Below are 23,324 nucleotides of genomic sequence, written 5' to 3' on the forward strand. Positions count from 1 at the left end.
CGTGTGCCTCTTCCCATTCCTTGTTCTAAGTGCTGTAGGTTGACATCAGTCTGGTATTAAAGAGAACACTCTTGCTCAAACACCAATATCCAAAACACAGGGGGGAAAGGCTTACAGAACATGACTAGCCAAGGAAATTGCTTTTTGAGTAAACGCTTCCTTCTCAAAACTTGGCTCCATCACAAACTTTGCTTTCAGAAGGATTTTCATTTCACTTCTCAGTGAGCACGTACTTAGAAAAAGAGGCCTGGGGAAATCCTGCTGGTAGAAATCTCTGAGTACCAATGCTTCACCAGCTTCCTACCCACAGAAAAACCAGTAGAGCTTAAGATATGATGGAGCCTGGGGTGAGGTGTGGTTGATTAGTGATTATTTACTGAGCACAGCCCTGTGATGTGGTTTTCCCTTCAGCTGAGATGCCATAACTGGGTGCTGGGGGTTGATTCCAATTTATAATTCTCTTAGGTTTTCTTTGCTGCTTCACCATTCATGTTTTCAAAAATGTGAACCCACAGAAGGTTTTGAGAGGCAATGCCAAAGTATTTGAAGAGCCCGAAACCTATAGGTTTAATAGAAACCAACACATTTTATATTAGCCATGTGATATTCATGGGATGATTTTTGTTCCTGGCAGGCCTGGGTGTTTTATTGGGTAAAGGGGGAAACGAAGAGCTTGTGAGGCAGGTGTATTAGAAGAAAGATACAATGGAGCAACACAGTTGACAAATGTTTCTTTACAACCTTGTAGTGTCAGACACAGCAAGCAAAAACAGATGGGACTGTGTGTTGGTTATTTCTCCCATATATATGGGAGCTAAATAGGAAAGTCTGTTTGTTTTTTTTATAGTAGATATTGTAGAGAGTATATTATTATTAATTATTATTTGAAGAGCAACACACTGTTGGGTGAAGGGAAGTGATTCTTCTACCACACTCAGGCTCTTATGATAATAGAATTTTCATCTGAAATACCAGAGCCATCACCTCCCCATTCCACTCCCTCTGGCTAAGCAGCAACGTGTAGCAATGGGCTGTTCCATGACTAGGACAAGTGTGTGGCTTGCTCTATGTATGCTAATGAATCTAAAATGGAGCAAGTTCCATATCAACCCTTATAGCTCACACATGGAGTTCTGTTCCTTGCCTGCCCTGATAACCTGTTGTAGATCATGGTTATCTAGAAGGCAGCATGGAAGTCCAAAAAGCTTATGTCTTGAGTCCTTTTTTTCCCTTAGGATTAGCTCCATGGATTGCTTCCCTAATTGGAAATGACTCCTTTGATGTTTTCATTGTCCTCTATACTCAGGATCAGGAAGCATTTTTTCTCTTGTCTAGGTTGTAATAAACTTACTTTCTTTTTTGGGGGGTGGAGGTAGGTGGAAGGGGTAGTCATGGGGCTTAAACTCAGACCCATAGTTCTGTCCCTGAGCTCATTGGTTCAAGCTAGTACCTTACCACTTTGAGCCACAGCACCTCTTTCCTGCTCAGGCTGGCATTGAACCACCATCCTTGGATCTCAGCCTCCTGAGTTGCTAGGATTACAGGAGTGAGCCACCAGCCTTTGGCTTATATAATAAGGTTTTGATGGAAAAACTGAAAAGGCTAGGTAGCTAAAGCAATATAATTGTTTTGTTTATTTTTCAGTGGTAGGGGTGTACCTACCTCATTTTGTCCAGGTTCTATGGGGCACAGACAACGCTCTGAGACCACTCCTAGTTAGTTTGTGATGCAGGCACAGTGTCATTTGCTGCTTTGGAAATTGCCTTGACAAGGTGATACTTTCATTTGTAATTGGATAAGCAATTGGGTTCCGTTATAGTACAGTGGTTTGGCATAATTATTTTCCGGCGCTGCGATTTTCTCGTTGATAAATACTTTGGGGGGTTACAAATTCTTCAACATCAACACTCTGTGCTCCTTGAAAACGGGATGCCACTAATTAATATAAGAGCTGATTTCAGCATTGGCGTGAGCCACGGTGGCATCACTGAAAAAAATCTTGCTTTAATGCAAGCAAGTTCTGCTTAAGTCAGAACTTTGGCAACTGATCAAATGACAAGGATCTGTCGATTACTTGGATCTCCCTCCATAATCAGGTCACTCACTGGTACTTGGACCCTTGACTGTGAACAAGACACCAGAGGGAATATCTTTGTGCCAAGGATGTTTACTCCACATCCTTCCTATCAAGAAGGGAGGCTAAAGCAGCAGGATCACAAAGTTGAGGCCCCATCCTGAGCTCAATAGTGAGACCAGATCTGCCAATACCAAAAACAAACCAGAGATGATAAGTAGGCCCCAAGAGAGTTCAAAGTGGATGTTCAATATGGGGACAAATCCATCAAGCACACAGGAAGTGTCTGCTCAGTGTCCAGCAGGACAGATCTCCCGCTTAGGAAACCCACTACCCACAAAGTGACCACTCCGTTTCAGCTGTCTTGACAACACTGTTCCATAGATTTTCGATGTCTGGAAGGGCCATGTCAGGAATGGGCACAAGGTATAGAATTGGCTCCTATGTCTTATGCTTGCTAGAGCTATTGTTTCCTTTCCTCAGAATCTCATCTTTTAAATCAATTGCAAATCTCGGCTTTCTTGAAGTCCAGCTGAGATCCTCCCACCAGTAAGAATTATTTCCCTTGTCCTCTGAGAATGCTCCAGTGGGACATTAAATCTAGTACTCTCACCCTCTGACTCATACTAAATTATGTATCTATGAATCTGCCTACTTTATTGAGTGGTACATCTCCCAGAGACAAAGATTTCTAGCTTATTTCTCAAGATGTATTGCATAAGACCTAGGACGGAGTCTAGCATACATCTTGTGCTTGACGTGTGTGCGCGTGCAGGTTGAGTTGAAAGTAACCTAGAATTGGATCTTGAACCAAGTAAAAGATTTGCTTCCCTACTCAGTGTCAGTATTTTCCTTTGAAGAATACATTCACAGAAACTTCTAGAACCATCAGTCCTAAACAAAATGGTTTATGTAAGCTCTCTCTATATTGTCTTATAAAACTGACAATAATAAAATATATTCTTTTATAACATGGGAGTTGATGTTCAGCCACTTGTGTTTGTTTTTTCTTTATTTTTTTTAAAGAAGAGCAGTAAATTGGTTTTTCCTCTTTGCAGGCAGTTTGGCATTTACTACAGGTTCCAGTTCTGAAAAACATTTAAATTACCGTGAATCATTTTTCCAACTGTATTCCATTACAAAGCAATAAAACACATCAATAGCCAAGGCAGCTTGAGCATTTCATCAGGGAATTAATCATGACCCCATCTACCTTGTGATCACACACTGGGTGCACAGGAGAGAGCGTGGTGTCAAAGTCCGCACAAATCAGTAGTTCCATCAGAAATCCTGTTAACACGATTTTCCCCGAGAAATCATTTCAGGGAGATAAAGTGGGATGTCTACAGATCCATTTTTTAAGATCTCCTTTCAAACTTGTAGAGAAATATAGAATTCACTTGGATGAGCCATCACAGAGTTTGGTTCAAGTTTTCAAAAACTTTGTCAGCCTGCCACAAGATTTTCTACAAAGAACAAAGAAGCATCTGTTCATATATAGTTCATGGTTTTTGTGGCATCAGAGGGAAAGGAGTAAGGTTCTTTTCGACCTTAGTGCTGACCATTGGGTGAGCTGATTAAACTGAACTTGGATGACAATACAGGGAAAGGTGATGGTGGACCAGGATGTATTCGATTCCAGACACAGTCAGTTGGAAGACCCACTGTGATTTTATAGACTACTAAGAATGTAAAACCTTACCAATAAGATGATGACAGGGCAGGTTTTGATAGTTAATAAGTGAAAAAGTATGCATCCTGGGACTGTCCAACTATGAAGTAAAAATAACATTTGTGAGTCATACTGAATTCCATATCATAATGATTAATAATAGTAATAATAATTATAGCCGTAAAGGACACCACCATGCTAGCTTTGAATGTGATCTTTGGTGGGACCATCCCCTTTGGTTTTCAGGGTTCACAGTTAAATGGGTTTGGCAATAATCTTGTTATTGAGTACTACTTAGGGCACCTTTTTGAAGGAACTCCTAGGTTGACCTATTCCTAGGTTGAAATACAATGAAATATGATTTCTGATAAATATTATTTTAGTATAAGTATGGCCTTAATCATGTACAAGATATTATACCAAAGAAATCAACAATGTTTCTCATCTAATTTTTGGTCTGGCAACCAGGTTCCCAGGGTCATTTTGATTGCCTCTGTCCTTTATCATAGGCTTTTACTATAGGACTTTCACTTTTTACCTATGAGAAGCCTGTATTAATCCTAATCTATAGTTTACAGTCACCTTGGGACCTAGGGATTCTTGAGATTGTTCTAGTGATGAAGGACCTAAATTTTTCTTCACCGTGGAAATGTGGGTCATCCATATAGATCTAAACTATGATCATAACTTCCAATGTCTATCACTAGTACAAGACTGAATTGTGATCATAGAAGGTCACTGGGGAATGATGAAGAGAGTCAGGGTTCTTTTACAGGTTGTTGTATATACATCACCTTCTTTGAAGACCCTTATCTGCTGATACTTCTTAGTGAACTTCTCACACTTAACACTCTTTCTGTGCCAAATCAAGATGATGCTTTAAGTGAGCAAGCTTTCCATTTGATAACCGTATCTCTCTCCCCTCTGGGAACACTGCAAAGGTTCTTAAACTTTACTTTTTCCTTAAATAATACAATAGAATACCTTTTTAAATACATGTTTTGTATTGTTACTGAAAAGGTCGTGTACAGAGGGATTTCAGTTCTGGAAGTCAGATAAAGAGTACCTTTCTTTTTGGATAATGTCGCCCCTTCCCTCACGCTCTCCATTTTCACTTCCCATCCCCATCCACAAGTTGTCTAGTTTGTTTTCCATCCTGTCTAATGAGTACTACTCTTGCATTTGTTTACCCTTTGCCACTCCATTTCTGTGGCCCCTTTACAATCCCAAATGACCAAACAAAGCAAAAAGAAAACAAAAACAATGACAACAAAAAAAATCCAACCTCTTCTTTCCATTTCCTGGAGTTCATTTTGATAAATATTATTTCATATGATCAGAAGCACAGAGTTATTGTTCCTTTGTGTTCCTCCTCTAAGAGTACCCCTCTGGTTTCACTGTGTGTGAATGCCCAGAGTCCTCTATAATTTATCATGTCCCCGTGTATTTTTTAATAAGTTTTTTATTGTGAAAATACTTACAGAGGGGTTACAGTTACATGAGTAAGGTAATGAGTACATTTCTTATCAAGCATTGTTGCCTCCTCCTTTGTTTGTCCCCTACCATCCCTTCCCTCCCACCTCCTCAACTACACTCCCCACCCTCCCCACTCCAGCCTAAATTGTAAAGTTCCTTTTTCAACATAGCATCTTGTACATCTCATTGTTGCAATGGGTCCACCTGTATCCTTATTTAAACAATTTGTTTTTTCCCTTCCCTTCCCCAAATTATACCAACATCAAATACAGTGAAAGCAGGGGTTATACCGTGGGGGAGGAACATACAAAGCAACAAAAAAAAATCACATGGTATATTATAAATATGTTAGAAACAAGAACAAGAAAGAAGAAACCATTTGTGTCCCTTCTTGGGGTTCATTTCACTTAACATCATTTTATTTGACCTTTTCTGCTTGTCCCAGACATATACTATTTATTGCAAATAAAGGAAACCATAGGACCTATGTTTCTTTGGGTCTGGCTTACTCCACTTAATATAATTTTTTCCAAGTCTTTCCATTTCCTAACAAATGGGGCAATGTCATTCTTTCTGATGGAGGCATAGAATTCCATTGTGTACATATACCACATTTTCTTGATCCATTCATCTACTGAGGGGCATCTGGGTTGGTTCCATATCTTAGCTATGGTGAATAATGGTGTGATAAACATAGCTGTTCTGGAGGCTTTAATATGGTCTTGTCTGGGATCATTCAGGTAAATGCCCAAAAGTAGGATTGCTGGGTCATAGGGGATCTCTATGTGGAGTCTTTTGAGGAACCTCCATACTGCTTTCCAAAGTGGTTGAACAAGTTTACACTCCCATCAACAATGCAGTAAGGTTCCCTCCTGTCCACATCCCCTCCAGCATCTTGTCATTAGAGTTCTTGATTATAGCCAATCTAACTGGGATGAGGTGGAATCTCAATGTTGTTTTGATTTGTATTTCTTTTATGGCTAGAGAGGTTGAGCATTTCTTCATGTGTCTATTGGCCATTCTTCTTTCCTCTTCAGAGAAGTTTCTCTGCAAGTCTTTAGCCAACTTATCGGGCAGTTGTTTCTTTGAGGATTGTTGTTGGGGGATTTAATTTTTTGAGTTCCAGGCATATTTTAGATATGAGACCCTTGTCTGTTGTATGGCTAGTGAAGATCTTCTCCCAATCCGTGGGCTTTCTCTTGATCTTGCTAGCTATGTCCTTTGCCATGCAGAAGCTCTGCAGTTTCATGCAATCCCATTTGTCCAACCTTTCTTTGATTTGTTGTGTTTCTGGGTCTCTATTAAGAAAATTTCGGCTTGTGCCAAGGAGACCTAGGGTTTCTCCTATTCCATCTTGTAATGTTTTCAGCATGTCCCCATGTATTTTAGATCTGCTTCCACCCATGAGAAAAAACATGTGTTGTTTGTCTCTCTGAGCCCTCACTTAATATGATTTGTTCTTGGTCCATCCATTTCTCTGCCAATGACATATTATTCTTTCTAAAGGTTAAGGAAAATCCCATTTTTAGTCCTCTCATCTATTGTAGGGCATCTAGGCTGTTTCCATAACTTGGTTATTGTGAATAGTGCCACAATGGGCACTGTTATGAAACTATCTTATGGTATAGAATGCCTATTTTAATTGCATTAAAATATGAGGTGTCATAAGTGATGTAGGTTAATGTATTCTATGTATTTCATGTTATTTATCCTATGGAAGGGACTTGAGCTTTTGTGGATCTGGGTATTCTAAGGGGAGGTACTGGAATCCATCCCTCATGGATCCAGTGACAATCATCCCCTCCACCCCCTCACAGTAATGTTTTTGACTAGCAGTGAATGTATCTTGGAAAGCCCCTAACACAATTTTCTTTAAAAATCCCCAAAGATACAAGCTTTCATCTGCACTTTTTAGAAAAAGGAAAAACTCCCAAGTTTTAAGAATTCATGCATAAACAGAGCTTTGCAAATATGATGAGTGTGTTGTATTTATTTGCTAGTTCCCACACCCAACTTGTAAGTGATTACCCAATGTGGCCATCTGTAAGGCATATGACCACCACAGATGGTCATCTAATAACAGGACCAGGTCCCAGGCTGTATGTTATATGGATTTGTCTGGTGGTCTCTGTGTCGACAAGGCCCCCCTAATGCTCAATGTCTGTGCCTTCCCAGAGCCGTTCCTCCAGTGGCAAAGACCATATTTCCTGGACTTTGCCTTGTTCCTTGTCATCTCCTTGAATTGTTACAAGATGGATTTATAGGAGGCCTAAAGGTAGTAGCAAAATGAAAATTAGTTCTTGAGTAGAATAGCAATCCCAATTGACTTGCCTGTAGCCATAGCGTCACGTCTGCCTCTGCGAGCAAGGAAATGACTTCTTAATGTGGTTTTCTTCCACTAAGGAGAATTAAATCTGTGTGGCAAAATGTAAAACCAGGGTGCTGGCAGCCAGATTCTGAGAGGAAGATCCATGACCCTCATAAACATATTTGTGGCCCAGTTATATGCTAATGAATCTCATTTAGACTCTGACTTACTTGGAGTGGAAAAATAGCTCAGCCAGAGAGTGAGGCTCTCTTGTCCTCACTGCTTTACCTCTGTGTTAAAGTTTGGTTGGAAATCAATGAGGAAATGTCCCCATTTTCGCAAGTTTCCAGGGTGGGGGTTTCTGGGTTACATGTAGAATTGGGGGGGGCTGAGATAACAAGCTGTGGTAGTATTATTATTATTATTTTAAGTAGTTATACAAAGCAGTTGCCATTGAATAAAGCACTTTGTGAGCACAATATATCTTTACTGACTGGGAAGGGTTATTTTCAAAGTATACAACTTCTGAATGAATGGATGTGGCAAATTGAGACAGTAGTAGTAGAACTATATTACATTAAGTTGGTTTTATCATGTGGATCTATATAAAGAAAATAGGTAGAACCTTCTGAATAGATAAGGCAAAAGTTGCGGGGTACAACGCTAACCCTGCCATTACCTAGTTGAATGATCTTTCACAGGAGAATGAACTTCTTCCTTGGCAAAGGAAATTTGATGGTATTGGCCTTCTGAGAGAAACTGACCCTCACATCCTAAAAGCAAGCCACCATTGGTAGACCTAGGTCATTTATCTCCGTAGACTTAACACAAATACTGTATTTTGCATGCACTGAGCACAGCAGTACCACATGTAGAGCCACACAGACAAGTCTTCATCATGACACTGAATTGCAATAGGAGATTGGTAGTGAAAGGAAAACAGAGTTTTTCTTAAAGAGAGAGAGAGCTCGGAAATGATAGTGTCTGCAAAAGAACAGAAATTTTCTCCATTCTATATTTAAATGTGAATCATAAGCAAGTATTTTGTTAGTGGAGGTGGTGGTTGTGGGGCTTGAACTCAGGGCCTGGGTAACTGTTCCTGAGCTCTTTTTGCTCAAGGCTAGTGCTCTGCCACTTGAGATTATAGTGTCATTTTCACTTTTCTGGTGTTTATTTGTAGATAACCCCTGTTTTCACTGTATTTGATGTTGGTATAATTTGTTGAGGGGAAGGGAAAAACAAATTGTTTAATAGTGATACAGGTGGACCCATTGCAACAATGAAATGTACAAGATGTTGTGTGGAAAAACGAACTTTACAACTTTGGCAGGGGGGTGGGAGGGTGAGGGAGAGGATGGGGGGAGTGTGGGGGTGGAGGTGAGGGGCAGGGGGGAGGGGGAAAATGGGAGGGTAGGGATGGTGGTAAGGGGAAATGAAGGAGGAGGCAACAATGCTTGATAAGAAATGTACTCATTACCTTGCTCATGTAATTGTAACCCCTCTGTACGGTATTTTCACCAAAAAAAACTTATTAATAATAAAAAAAGAAAAAAAAGAGTCTCATGGACTTTCCTTTTTAGATGGGCTCTGCCTCCTCAGTAGCTAGAATTACAGGTGTGAGCCACCAGTACCCAGTGTAAACAGGAGTTTTAAATACATACAGATGGGGTCTAAGGAGGCATTCATGTAACTAGGGTCACTTGTTAATTTTTAAAGTAGTGTTCTTATTTTAATATCATTTACTGATTACCTAGGAACAGATTCTATGAAGGGATGAATTTGCTTGGGTTACTTTGGCACATTCATACCTATGCAGACCCAGGAAGCAAACAAAACGAAGAGGACAATGTGGGAATTCTGGTGCATGGCATAACACTTATCCAGTAACAGCCCCTATTCCACCTTGGAAAAAGGCTACATGTAGCCTAATGTGGTTATTTTATTCGAGAAAGTGGAAATGATAATTCTTAGGAGGAACTGCATTAAAATATGGGGAAATCATGTAACTGAGACCACCCCGCCCCTTTACACACACACACACACACACACCTGTTAGCCTGTCATCTGCAAATTATTCCCTTACCCAGCATTTGCTCCAGGGTATTTCCAGGACTTCTTGGTAAGCCTATTACATGTTTTTCTCCACAGCTCCAGAAACATGACAAAGAGGATGAGGATTCCCCCGCCTCTTGGAGATCAGAGGAGGAGATGGCGGCGGAAGCTGCAGCCCTGCGGGTGTACTTCCAGTGAGGTGGGTAAGGAGTTGTATTTCTACCTTCCCCAGATCTACCAAAGAGACTGAGGAAAGGGGCTCCCTCAGGCAATGGGGAGACAGAAAAGTAGCATCACCGGTATTGTGGAATAGGCTGGAGCAGGAATTAGGAAATGTCTCAGGCTCTGAGATGCCATTGTAAAACCGATGATGGCCCACTCCCGGGGCCAAGTGATTAAGATAATGGCCTTGTATCCTTCTGCAGCCCTCTCCCCATATTCAGGTGAAACTGGGAAAGACAAAAAAGGATCAGTGGTGTAGACCTTCGTGTAGTGTTCAAAGATTTGAGGGGGCCTTGTTTTCATGACAGTAAGTAATCCCCTTTAGTGGGTAAGCCTCCAAGCTCCAACCATTCGCACTCCATTTGAGGTACAATTCGGCTTTGCCAAGAAGTCATGCTTTCCTATCTATCTTGCTATGCTTCCTGGTTCTTTTCCTGCATCTGGGCCAATGTCCTAATGGTTGACCAGGTGCTTAAGAATGGAGGAACGTGTGTAACACACCAATCAGCCGTGGACACATCTTATCTGAGTGGCTGCAAAGGACACATGAGTTGGAGTGGACCAAAGCCTGGTACTCATCTTTCTTTCTCTCTCTGCACTCACACCTATTGTCATTCTGGTTTCTATACTTCCTTCTCCACCTGTTCCCTCAGCCCTGCCTTGCCTCTCTCCTGAAGGGCAGCTCCGATAGCCGTAAAGTCAACGGTTACTAATGCAAAACATTGTTTTCAAGGTCAAAACCCTCTGAGGCTGTGTACTGCCATTGGGGTCCTGTCCAGTCTCTTTGATCCTGTGGCAGGCTCTACAGTCCTTTTTGCCCTAGCATTTTTGTATGTCACTTTTCCTCTACAGTTTGTGTTTCTGTTTTACTCTGGCTGCTTTAAAGCTCAGGCTACTGGAAATGGTCTTTGCATTCATGATGTTTCACTGTAGGTTTAAGGCTATGGGAGGAAGACAGCTACAGTCAATCTTCTTTTCAAAATGAATCTATAAACTGAATATTTATCCAGTGTAGTAGTGTTCCTAACGAGGATCGCCTTCTAATATTGGAACATACTTGGACTGAAAACTTGAGTGTACCTTATGTGAAATCCAAAATAAAGTGGATTTCCATATATTTTAATATACTTCTTTAGGAACTGATGATGATTCTAAATAGAATGTGTTCTTCATATGTAGTATATATATGCATTTATTTTATTTATAACAATGCTAAGTTAGAAATCATTTTTCACATGGCATATGTATAGATGCAGTATTTTATGATATTGCTAAAGTAGAAATAGTTATTCATATGGAAAATCTTTAAATGTATGTATAAGTTGCTGAAACAGATCAGAAACAAATATAAAAGTAGTGAACAAATATTGGTAGCAAGCGAATCCTCTAAAACTGGATCATCACTGGAGTGGCCCTGGTTTTTAGGTAGAAAACATATTCCTTGCACCATTACATTCCCTCAGCTGTAGTCTGAAAGTATTCAGTGGAAACTTTCAGAAATAATCCCTAAGCTGAAAATGGCAGGTCCTCTTGTCCATCTCCCTCCAGAACATAAAGTATCTCTTGGTCTTGTCTTGGTTATGAGATGGAGTAGTAAGGCAGTGTCATGTCCAGATCACTGTAGTTCATCATGACCCCAGTGGCCAAGAGTAGTGATGTTGGCCATTCCATCCTGTCAGAGGGGTATTACAGAGTTCTGCCTTGAAGTTTCCCCTTGCATGATCACGAGAAAAAAGGTAGGTACAGTGCAACAGGGCATTTTGAGAGGACACCTGATATGTGACAGCAAGTATTGCATTATATTGAAATTATCATTCTGTTTTACATGATACATTCCTTTCTGTCCCTTACTTATCAGTCGACATTGTGGAAAATAACATAAGCTCATAGAATGCCCAGGGTTCTCTACTATTTGCAGTTGCCTGAAGTCGCTGGTGTTCTTGGAAGGGAGCTCTTGCCAAGTGAAGGGGGAAGTACTTAGTTCTGTTTTCAGTTTACACTGGAAATCTGTACTGAGTGGTTTAAAATATGTGTTCAATGCCAGGCACCCATGGCTCATGCTTGTCATTGTAGCTACTAAGGAGGGTGCATCTGAGGATGGCAGTTCAAAGCCAGCCTGGGCAGAAAAGTCTGTGAGATTCTCATCTCTAATAAACTACTCAGAAAAGGCTAGAAATGGCACTGTTGCTCAAATGGTAGGGCAGCCACTTTGAGTAGAAGCTCAAGGACAGTGCCCAGGCCCTGAGTTCAAGTCCCAGGATTGGCAAAAAAATGCTTTTCTCTCTCCATTGTCCTTTTAAAGTAATTACTTTAAGACCTAGAATGCCTACCTCTAGCTACACATGGTTCCTGAGGATTGGGGGTCAGGCACTTGCATTTAGAGGCTCATTTCTTTCTTTGTCGCCTGTGTGTCCTCTTTGTTCTCACTTGCCTGAAGGGATATTGTGTGGCATAGCAGCAGTGTAACCTTTTCCACTGTTTACCACCTCTGTTTGTGTAGAAAGAAAGGATCGAGCAAATGAGCATCATCCTATGGACAGGGCTGCAAGCCTGTTTCTATTCCAGTCTTCTGAAAGCCAGTATGGCCTTTTAGAGTGCCCTGATCCACTGGGGATCCCAGATCTTCAGAGGTGACTTTGTAGGGTGCAGTGGCTTTTAACTTTCCTAGGCACTAGGTTTTCTCAGGTAGAAGGAAAAAAAGTTATAGGCTTTTCCTGGGGCTTGCTGAATTGTAAGGATCTGGGTTAGAATGCATTTTCTAGATGCTTTTAGCTGTAAATTTCCAACCCAAGATTCTGCCTTTGTTCATTGTTGCTTCTTTCTTGCCTTAAGCCCTGCCATCTTCTATTTCTCCGGTAAACCCCTCACCTTGCAAGTCTTGCCAGAAAAACATACCTCCTAAGAAGGCAGATGAGTCATAGGTAGCATGGCTGTGGGGTCATGTCTGTGTCTTTCCTGAAGGCATTTTACTAGTAGACAGAGACATCACTGCCTGAACAGCCAGTAGCGGAAGTGGGCTAGCTAGAAGGATAATGCAAACATATACCTGATAAATCAGAGTCCAGGGACTTGGAATGTAGGATTCTTACATTTTACCCAGAATATCATCATGATGTGGAATTCCATATAGTTCCCTGTGGAGACAAAGGGGGACACAGACACTCAGCTTTGTAGGAAATGGTTCATCTACATGGATTTGTCACTCCATTTAAATACATGGACACATTGAACTGTGTATAGGGGTGAGCAGATCTATGTCTACAGTGGTAAGAAGATCCTGAAACTCTGAAATGTGTTAACAAATAGAGATGTTGGGCCTATGTGTACATATGTAGATCTCCCATAGGTCCACAGGTGATGTTAAATGCACATGAATTCAATGTCTCCCAACTTCCCAGATTATCATCTCAGCAGCAAGCATGCCATTCCTGGGTAGTGTCCCTGTAAGATTTTACAATCATCAGGAGATATAGCAGAGACAAAATGGGACTCAGTCTTGGGAGGGATGCTTCTAGCCTAGTGAGAATACAGAAGAGTGGATTTTATTATGAATGTCAGTGGCAGGTAGCCAGACAATAAAAGCTGGTCCATGTTATTATTTCCAGGTCAAAAGTTGACTGGTGATGATGCTTCCATTGGAACCCAGACAGTGCCATCCCAAAGCCATGTATTTGTACTACTGACTTTTCTAGAAGAGCTTAGCCTCCAGCCAGTTCATTCTCCCAGCTCCAGCTGGTCTGGCATCTCCATGTATTCTTTTCAGGCTCTTTGCCCTTACATACTAGCATCTCTGGTTTTTCTGTGAGGACCTAGTACCTTTCTCCTGTACTGGACTCCCTCACTCTTTTTGTCACACTGAAGCCAAAATAGCTCCAATTTCATCACTGAGTTCCATGTACAAGTTTCTTCACTCCATGCAGATTTCAAGCCCTCTTTCCTCCCATAATTTTCATTCTTAAGTACCACATAGGGCATTACTTAGGTTTTTGTGTTATTGCTGTTGTTGTTGTTGTTGTTTTGTCAGTCAGGGACTTGAACTCTGGGCCTGGGCACTGTCCCTGAGCTCTTCAGCTCAAGGCATTCTACCACTTGAGCCACAGCAACACTTCCAGTTTTCTGGTAGTTAATTGTAGATAAAAGTCTCAAGGACTTTCCTGCCTGGGCTGTCTTTGAACCATGATCCTCAGATCTCAGCCTCCTGAATAGCTAGGATTACAGGTGTTATGTAGTATGTACTTAAGTCATTTATCCTAAATTGTATGTGTAGTTTCAATAAGCCAGTACAAGTGAATCCTAAAATCAAAGAAAAGCAGAAGGGATCCAACACCAGCTTGCACCTAGTGGCTTGTCTGTAGCCAAGCAAGACTTTGGTTCATTGTCTAAGTTAGAAAGCCAGGCCATCCACTATGGGCCTTTCATTGTAGCACCAAACTGCAACTGTCTTCCCAGTTTATTCAGAAGGAGGAGAAGAGATTAATCAGAAGAGTCAGTATGTATACTTAAAAGTTACCTTGAATACTTACGTCATTCCCACTTTTGGTGAAACAGTGATAAAGGCGAGAATTCATATCCACAGCAAGCTGAGTGCAGGTGTACTCCAGCTGCCAAAGCACTAAGGGTCTGATAAGGTATGCTGTGGGAAACCAGACCAAGTGAGTTTTTGTAGAGCTGATGGGTCACTACTGGTGGGTAGGAAGCTGTGTAGCTCACGTCCTCTCCTCCCAGTGGCCAAGTAGTCCCTGAGCTCACCTCCTGTCCTCTGAGAAGCATACTGTGTCTGTGTGAAATCTCTCTTGTCCTTAGTACACCAGCTCCCACATCTGAACCTCCCATTTGACTTTCCACAGTGAAGAATGTCAACATGTGTTTCCTAGATGCGCTAATGGGATCAAAGAACTATCACAGGAGGAGAGGCTTGATCAAGCATTGTTTCATCAAGTTGTGCTTAGCAACCCCTTGTATTTTATTTTCTCGACATCTATAGCAGCCCTTGGGATCCTTAGCATGCACAGAGTGTTGCTAGGATTAAAAAGGTAAATCTTCCCCAGGTCCAAAGTGTCTACTCAGCATCTTGAAGCCACCAAGGCACCACAGCATGCTTAGTTGTGTAGAAGGATTTTTGTAGACAAGAGATTTGTTTTGCTGTTTGATTCCCTCTCTGTTGGTGAGTGAATGAGAATGTCCATTGCCAAAAGCCACTGTTGTGTTTGTTAAACCCAGGGAAGTTACCAGCTTACTGGTTGCCGGATGCAGCCGCAGTTGTATAGTTCCACCTCACAGTTCTTTGAGGAGTCAGTCAGCAGTCCTGAGGTTCCTGGAATTCCACCTGTTTTGACTGTGTAGGTGAATTTATGCATCGACTCCCCACACTCGGGGCTGATTTCCGGGATGGAATGTGATGGCGGCTGTTTGAGTCTTTCTAAATCACATCCGATGACAGTGGATCTGTATTTTTATGTAATGTGACCTCATTCTTGGCACTTGGAGCTTGTCTATGCAGGGATTTCACATTTGGGTTGGCTCCAAGAGTAGAGTAGGCTTTGTGACTTGAGGAAAGTGTGTCATCTGTTTCCTTGGGCCCATAGGAAGTGAGTGGGATCCGCTGTGAATGATAGAAGCACCCCGCTGCCCCCAGTTGTGATCAGAAGTGAAAATGGGATGAGTTTCACATCATGTGTATCCACAGAGTTTATTTGCAATGCATCCAACTCTCCTTGGTGTGTTTCCTTATTTTGTAGATAATTGGTTGCTTCTCATGGACTCAACACAGTGCAGCGCAATTTCAAAGCCACTAAGTCAGCCCAAAACAGCATTGTTAGTAGTCATACGGACATTGTCAAGGAATATTTTGACAGCAGCGTTTTTGGCAAACCACATTGTTTCAGACGTTTGACAGCCCCTTTTTTATCATGACAGTCAAGGTAGATAAGAAAGGACAGGTTTCCCTAGGTGGTATTTATTCTCGTGTGTCACTTGCACATTTGGAAACCTACATCCATCAGTGTGGGAGCCATGGAACGTTTTTTAGAGTGGGAGTACCCTCAGCACAAGCTGTGTGTGGTAAAAAAAGATCAGTCCATGAAAATGCTGGTCCTGTCCTAGGGGAAGGGTAGTCTTGAATTTCAGCTTCTCTGTGGATTTCCTTCTGAGTCCACTGGATAAATCTGTGAAGGATCTCATCTTTACAAGTCCCCTTTCACTGGACTCCATAATTCAGATGATCATAGATTTCTGTAGCATCACATATTGGACAAGGTACCTTGTTTGGGGCTAAAGGTATTTCAGTACATTGAAAAAGTCTTTGTCAGGAGAAGGTCTTTTTGCTTTAAAAGGAGACAAGATTTTCAGTTGTCTTCTTCTCCTTGTCTAGTCCATGGTTTGCTTAAGTTGTATGGCATCTTCTTACATTCTGTTTGAATTACATTTCTAGGTCCTGGACAAAAGTGTGCTACCTGATCGACATAAACCATGTCCCTGTTGCCTACAGGGGGAGGGGGTATGATAAATCATAGATCCCAGAGATTGTAGAAATATAATGTCCTGATCAGTGATTTATTGTAGCACAATTCCATAGGATGCCCATTCCATAGATAGTATATCCAAAGGCTCTATCAGACCTTTGCATTTACTTGTAATAATTTCATACTTGTTTTTCCTCAGTCCCAGGATTCTGTAACATGGGCCTAGTTGTTAAAGTCAAAGATTTCTACAGACCACTGATGGCTACAGAGTAAGAAGTGCTTTCTGAAAAGATGTCGTTCTAATGATGACAGAAATGAACAAGTAATTTGAACCACAATGAAACTTAGATCTAGATAGTTTGTCTGCACAGTTATTTCCTCAAGCGAGTAATCTGAAAAGGAAAAAGAAGTTTTTGAGGGGTCTGAGGATTGACTTGTTAATCAAGATTATAATGTTTATCTTCCTCACATGTAGTAATGGATGTGTGTCCATTCATCAGCATACTGCTATATGGAAAACAGTTGGTCTCATAGCTTCTCTCCTCCCTGAATGGTCCTGTCTGTTTTAGTGTAAAATTTGTGTCTGTATCTGCTGAAAATGTAGGTGGGGGAAAAAAAGCCTTCTGAGAAAGCATGAGTGGTTCCTATCTACAAAGGCTATGAAAAGTCACTCTAAGAATGTTGGGCCTCATCCTTTGAGTTCATAATGGATATGTTTGTACATTTTAGGTGAATGGTTAAAATGTCCCTCGGGGACATTTCCATGGTCATGAATGCCCCATGTTGACATCCTGGGTACCGCCAGGTTGTCCTGTAGCTGCCCAAGGTTGACTGATCAGTGCAGGATCATGTAGCCTAAGCAGCTGTGAATGACCTGCCTTCTCATTGTCATACTATTTGGAAGATCTCAGTGCAAAATCAGTATGTCCTGGCATCTCCAAGTCACGAGTAGTGAGCAATAGGAATTTAGTCTTAGTCAAGATCAGGAAAAGAGCAGGTTGTTTTAGGACAAAAATGAAAATGCCACCAGTTGTCCCAGTGATCTAAGTCGTAAACCCAGAACTCTGTGCAAATAGAGGTCATGTGCTCACTGTTGGATGTTTTCTTCTTCAAGGATAATGGAGGCAGAAATTTTCTTTTGTTTGTTTTTTGTTTTGGGTTTTTTTTTGTTTTTATTTTTCAAGAGGCAGGAGCAGTACAAGGAATGACAAAGAAACAACAGTGCTGACAACAGCATTCTGGGAAGACACTTGCACATTTTCCTGTTCACCTCCCTCCATGGGTGAATGAGTACCACCTACTTGTATTTCCTTGACCCGTGCATTCAGCTAGCATTTTCAGGTGAATCCAGTCATTTTTCAGTTCTTGCACAAGGTAAACCTTTCTGCCCTGAATGGAGCCTCTCAGAAACAATCTATTATGAAGAACACTAAATCTGATAGCACCTAATGTTTTCTGTGGAGGTGATAGTGTAATCCTAGCTACTCAGGAAGGTGAGATCTGAAGATCAAGGTTCAAAAGCAGCTCAGAAAAGAAAGTCCATGAGACTCTTTTTTTTTTTTTTTTGCTTGGTCGTGGGGCTTGAATTCTGGGCCTGGGCACTGTCCCTCAGCTCTTCTGCTCAAGGCTAGTGCTCTACCACTTGAGCCACAGTACCACTTCCTCCATGAAACTCTTATGTCCAATGAATCACCAGAAAATTGAAGTGGCACTGTGGCTCAAAGGGGTAGAACACTAGAACAAAAGAGCTCAGGGACAGTGTTGTGACAAGCCCCACTACTGACCACAAGAAGAAGGAGGAGGAAGAGGAGGAGGAGGTGGAGGAGGAGGTGGAGGAGGAGGAAGAGGAGGAGGAGGAAGAAGGAAGGAAGGAAGGAAGGAAGGAAGGAAGGAAGGAAGGAACGAAGAAAGAAAGAAGGAAGAGGGTGTGGAGGAAGAAGCAACAGCACATTTGAGATGCTGACCCTTTTGGTTTGTAGTTGTAGTGAAAATATCTGAGCAATCTAAGGAGGCTCTTCATCCATCATTGTCTGGACTTGCAGATATCACTGTACTGTGCTTTATTTCCCATATGTCTGAATTGCAATGATGGACCCAGTCTGTTCTTTCTACTTGTCGAGTTGTTATAAAGATAAGAAAGTAATGTATGGGTAATGATGACACCCCAATTGTAGATTTCCCTGTGATATTTTTACTCAGAAAAGGGACTATCAAGTATGAGAACCATGGCTTTTCTTGTTGTGAAGACATTTTCATTACTTTCAAAATTTAAATCTTTCTCCTTGCCAAAAGTCTTGAACTATCCCGAGTGATTGAGCTTCCCTTCTGCTATCCTTTATTAACTCTACAGAGCATACCCCGGGCAATGAAGCTGCTCCATGCCACCTGCCATTTCTCAAGCACATTTCCCCATAAGGGCATGGGGTGCAGTAGGAAGACAACTTCACTTACCACAGTGTCTGATAAGAACTTACAAGTAACTCACAGTTCAAAAGCACACATATTCATTGGGATCTCAGCCCTCTACAGCCGCTGCACCCCACTAATTCTAGAAGCTCACCAGGCGAGAGACTGTTTACCTGATTCCTGCTTACTACTTGCCTCCTCCTAGAAAGTATTCTCCAACTAGCTTGTAAGCACCTGGCACATGCACCCACTCACCCCCTCACTACCTCTTGAGATCCTTACTTCCATGTCAGTAAATCCTCTATACCATCCCGGAGAGCCTGGAATGGTGCACCTTGGATCCTACAGGTGACAGGGGAGGAAACTAGACATAGCAAAGCCAGATGCAGCATGAGAACATGAGCACCTTGCCCAGCTGCACCCAGCAGACTCAGGTGGGGGTCTCTCATTGTACACTGAGTCTTCACTGGCCGTGACAATGCAGAAATAACGACAGTGGCCACATGCCAATGACTAAAATCCTAGCTACTCAGGAGGCTGAGATCTGAGGGTGGCAGTTTGAAGCCAGTGTAGGCGAGAACATCTGTGAGATTCTTTACCTCCAATTAAGCACCAAAAAAAACAAAAGTGAAGCTGTGGCTTATGTGGTAGAGCATTAACTTTGAGCAACAAAGCTTAGGAACAGCAGCACTCAGGCCTTGAGTTCAAGCCCCAGGACTGGTGCTCATACATGCGTACACACACACACACACATCATCATCATCATCATAGCCACAACAGAGGCCAGCATGTAGTGTCTGTGTGTGATGAGTGTCATTGCACCCAGTTCTCACAATGGCCCTGTCAGGGTGCCCTCACCTTGTCTAGACACACACATAGCTAGTGACACTTTCTCTGGAAGCCTGAACATTGATCTAGTGCCTCTAGCATGGCATACTCTTGCCTGGGAGCCTCCTGGACAAATGAGGAAGTGAAACTGCAGTCGACAGAGTTTAGAGAAGCTCATCATGCATTGGCACGCTATGCGGGGTGCTGTGAGGGGTGAGTTGCCGAAGTCCTACCAAGAGCCTGACAGAGCCAACCAGATTTAGATAGGACAGGGCCGGAACTGGGAGGGCAAGCTATGGGAAGTTACCTGGACAAAAACAGATCAAACGTCACATGGAGGGAAACTTCTTCTAGGACATAAATGGACCCTAGGCGAGCAAAGCAGAGGAAAAGAACGGGCACATCCATTTTCAGGCTGCACAGGTGCTCCGGACTCAAAACCAGTCATTGCACAAGGACAGGGTCTATGATGAATGGATCGAGTAGATGATCTACACCTCCACACAGATGAGTGGGGCTGGGCACCAGTGGGGAAAGACCCCAGTCACAGGGGAATCAGACTGATCTCCTGCTTCAAGAGAGACAGACTGACTGCTGCTTACCTCTCCTGGCACCCATAAGCTACAGCCTTCAGTGAACAGGAGCAAGGGAGAGAGAGCCATCAGGAATACACAGGAGAGTTTTCCGCTAGACTTGTGGAACGGAAATGATTTGGCCACACTGTGTGACATCCCACAAGAGACCACAGGTGATGCCAACAGGGTACCCTGCCTTGGGTCTCTGTGACCCCAGGTTATAGGAAAATGACTCACAAGACGCTTTCTCCATCTATTAGATTCTGAAGAGCTGGTCCCTACCCAAGTGGGCTGGAAGGGGCCCATGTCTGAGATAACCTCGAAAGCTAAGAGCTGGACCCTCACCCCTTACTTTCTCAAGTCTATATTCTCAAGTCTATATCCTGCAATCAAATGCCATTAATTTTTTTTGAAATCGGCTATGAATACTGAGCACATCTACCTGTGCCACTCAGTGATACGTCTGCAAATCTCTTCATGTATTCTGCCATGGCAGCTGCCTCACTACCCTTTCTTTCAGCCTTCCCCCAAGGCCAGGCCATACAACCCATCAAGTCTTTAGCTCTCTCCCCTTGTGACGCCGGGTTCTCTCTTATAAAGGAAGCTTCTTCTCTGAATTATCATCTTTGGACTCCCCCAGGGAGCTGCAGTAAGAGGAAGGCCATGAATGGACAGTCTCCTGGGTGTGGATAGGGACCACTCTGTAACAAGGAACTTTCTTTTCAGATACCATATACTTTCCTTTTCCTCAGTGGGCAATGGAAATGGCTTTCGCTCTGCCCCATACTAGATTATGCTCACTACAAACTATTTCCCAAATCTGTAAGGGATGTACCTCAGATTCATCATGATGAGCTTGTTAGATTTCTGTTATAGAAGTTGAAATTTTTATCACTTATACCAGAAGAATTTTAGGGTTACATCAGCACTTATGTATACATCTAATTCCAATCCATTGTACCCCTTCTATCATGGAGACCTTGTTTTAAAACACAGAATCCTATTCTGTATCTACACCTGCAAATGTATGGGGGGTTAAGAGAGAGTCAATCTATTTTTTGTTTGTGCTCAGTACTGGGGCTGGAAATCAGGGTCTGGGCACTGTCCCTTAAGTGTTTACTCAAGGCTGACACTCTATCACTTGACTCAAAGCTCCACTTCTGGCTTTTGGGGCCTTACAGTTTCTTGGACTTTCTTCCCCAGCCTGCTTTAGAACCTTGATGCTCCCATCTCAGCCTCCTGAGTAGCCAGGGTAACAGGCAAGAGCCATTGGGCACTGGGTCAAGAAATGTGTGGTTTTAACATGCTCGGCAGACAATGGTGGCCATGAATGTTTGGCGGCGAACCTTGCCTATTACTGAAAGAAGACCTGACCTGCTTCCTTTGCATAGATCCTTCATATCAATGGCATATACTCCTTGAGTGGTCTGGCAGCAGACCCCTTAGACATAAACACTGGGCAAAGAACCCAGAGAATTATGGGGGTGGGGGGCAAGGGAAGTTAGTGACTAGAGGCATCAAGGGGGCTGGAATCCCTTTATTATAGGTCATCTGTGAACATATCAGTATGCATCCTCTAAAGTATACATGGCAATGTAACAGATTAGCAGTCAACACACTTAGATTTTTGTGTATTGCCATGACTCAAACACAGGTACCAGTTCTAACTCAATGTCTCTTTTTATGTTCTGTCATTTCCAGGCATAAAAGTCACTGAAACAAATCCCAAGGCATAAGGAAATAGGCCTCGTGCTCTAGTGCTCCGTGGTATAGCACACTGCAGTTGTGCAGCCGTTGGCAAAGCAGTTTATCACACTCGAGGAAGCCGGGAGGGAAATCTTCCATCGCGATGACTGGCAGTCTAACTTCAAACCCACAGCATTGACAACCCTGGCACACTTTTCTTGCTGCACACTTACAATAGAGCCTTTTCTAAACCATTCCTCAGCTGGGATGAAAATAAAAATGGTAGTTAAAATATTTATCTGTGTGCTGACTGACAGAAATTCATACTTTGGGGTCCTGGAAAGGTCCAGTCGAGGAAGCTACACGCTGAGGGCAACTGTGGTTCCTGTGAACCACGGCTTGCTATGGCACAGGTAAGAATCACAGAGTTTCCATTTCGGCAGAATAAGAAATGGACAGCCTTTTCTCACCTACAGCCTTCTGCCTTCACTTCAGGAAAGCAACACTGACAGAATTTAAAGAGTAGTGCAGTTAGCCTCAGGAAACATAGTCAGCAGACACCTTGGACTAGGCTGGGTATGGGGGACAAATGTAAGAAAAGGACACAGAGAAAGCTCCTGATACTGTGTACACTTGATGGTTGTTGGGTGCCTGTTACCCACATCGTTGTTGATGTCCTGAAAGAACACTTCTGAGAGTGCATTCTTTCTTTCCTCTGGCATATTCATACAAGACAGGTTAGAGTTTCCATAGAAAATGAAACTTCATCTATACCTAATGTGGCTACAAATAACTGAACACAGGAATTTGGGTGTTCTTATTTTTTTCAACTCTCTTTGGGAATAGCCTTAGGCCTATGAGTCACTCTCCAAACCAACCCCATCACCAACACAGGTTGCATAAGTTTCCTGTAACTACTGGAAGTAATTCCCCAATAAAAATGATATAAAGCTGTACTGTAGTCTTTCCTTCACAGTTCTAGAGGGCAGAAATCTAAACTCCAACAGAAATGGGCTTTCTCATGCTCTCCTCTTAGGGCATTTGGTAGAGGGTCTGCTGCATGCCAATCTTCCCCAATGTCTGGTGACCCTTAGTGTCTTCTAGAATCATGTTCATCTCTGTTGCTCATTCTCTCTCTTTTCTTTCTCCTCTGCATAGGTCTTATAAGAACATGGGCCAGTGGATTTAGGACCACTTGTATGCTTCAAGATGATCTCCTGGAGGTTTCAACATCTTTAAATAAATTACATATAAAAGGTCTGTTTTCATAAACCACAGGGATTTGACATGTGCATCTATGTTACTGCTTCCATTCAACCCATTACTTCACACATTTGAAACTGGACTGTTTCTGATGTGGTAAGCTAAGTACAAAGCAACCTAATATGTCTTTAAATTGTTTTGCATACATTACTTGTACAAGGGGGGAGTTTCATTGTGACACAGCCACACAAACAATATAATAGCATCTTGTTTAAAATAGTATTCTACATTTTTTTCCTAAGGCTGACTGTCTCTGATTCACACTGGTTCTTGGGTCTGGCAAGCCTTCTAGTTCAAAGCC

The 23,324-nt window shown here is 42.3% G+C and overlaps 1 protein-coding gene across 5 annotated transcripts in view; it reads left to right on the top strand.

Annotated features, from left to right (window-relative positions):
* Fhit (fragile histidine triad) overlaps positions 1-23,005 on the top strand; it is a 1,339,970-nt gene extending 1,316,965 nt beyond the window's left edge. For 3 of the 5 annotated variants that reach the window (XM_013010313.1, XM_013010314.1, XM_013010310.1), the window contains 2 exons: positions 9,679-9,781; positions 21,776-22,048. In XM_013010313.1, coding sequence (XP_012865767.1) covers positions 9,679-9,780 — 102 coding nt within the window. In that variant the 3' untranslated portion in view covers position 9,781; positions 21,776-22,048. Of the gene's footprint in view, positions 1-9,678; positions 9,786-21,775; positions 22,049-22,918 lie in introns of those variants that run through there. The other 2 variants (XM_013010312.1, XM_013010311.1) reach the window with 2 other exon arrangements.
* The last annotated feature ends 319 nt before the right edge of the window (positions 23,006-23,324 follow it).

Source organism: Dipodomys ordii, unplaced genomic scaffold (genome assembly GCF_000151885.1).
Source record: "Dipodomys ordii isolate 6190 unplaced genomic scaffold, Dord_2.0 Scaffold12, whole genome shotgun sequence".
NCBI classification, from domain to species: Eukaryota; Metazoa; Chordata; class Mammalia; order Rodentia; family Heteromyidae; genus Dipodomys; species Dipodomys ordii.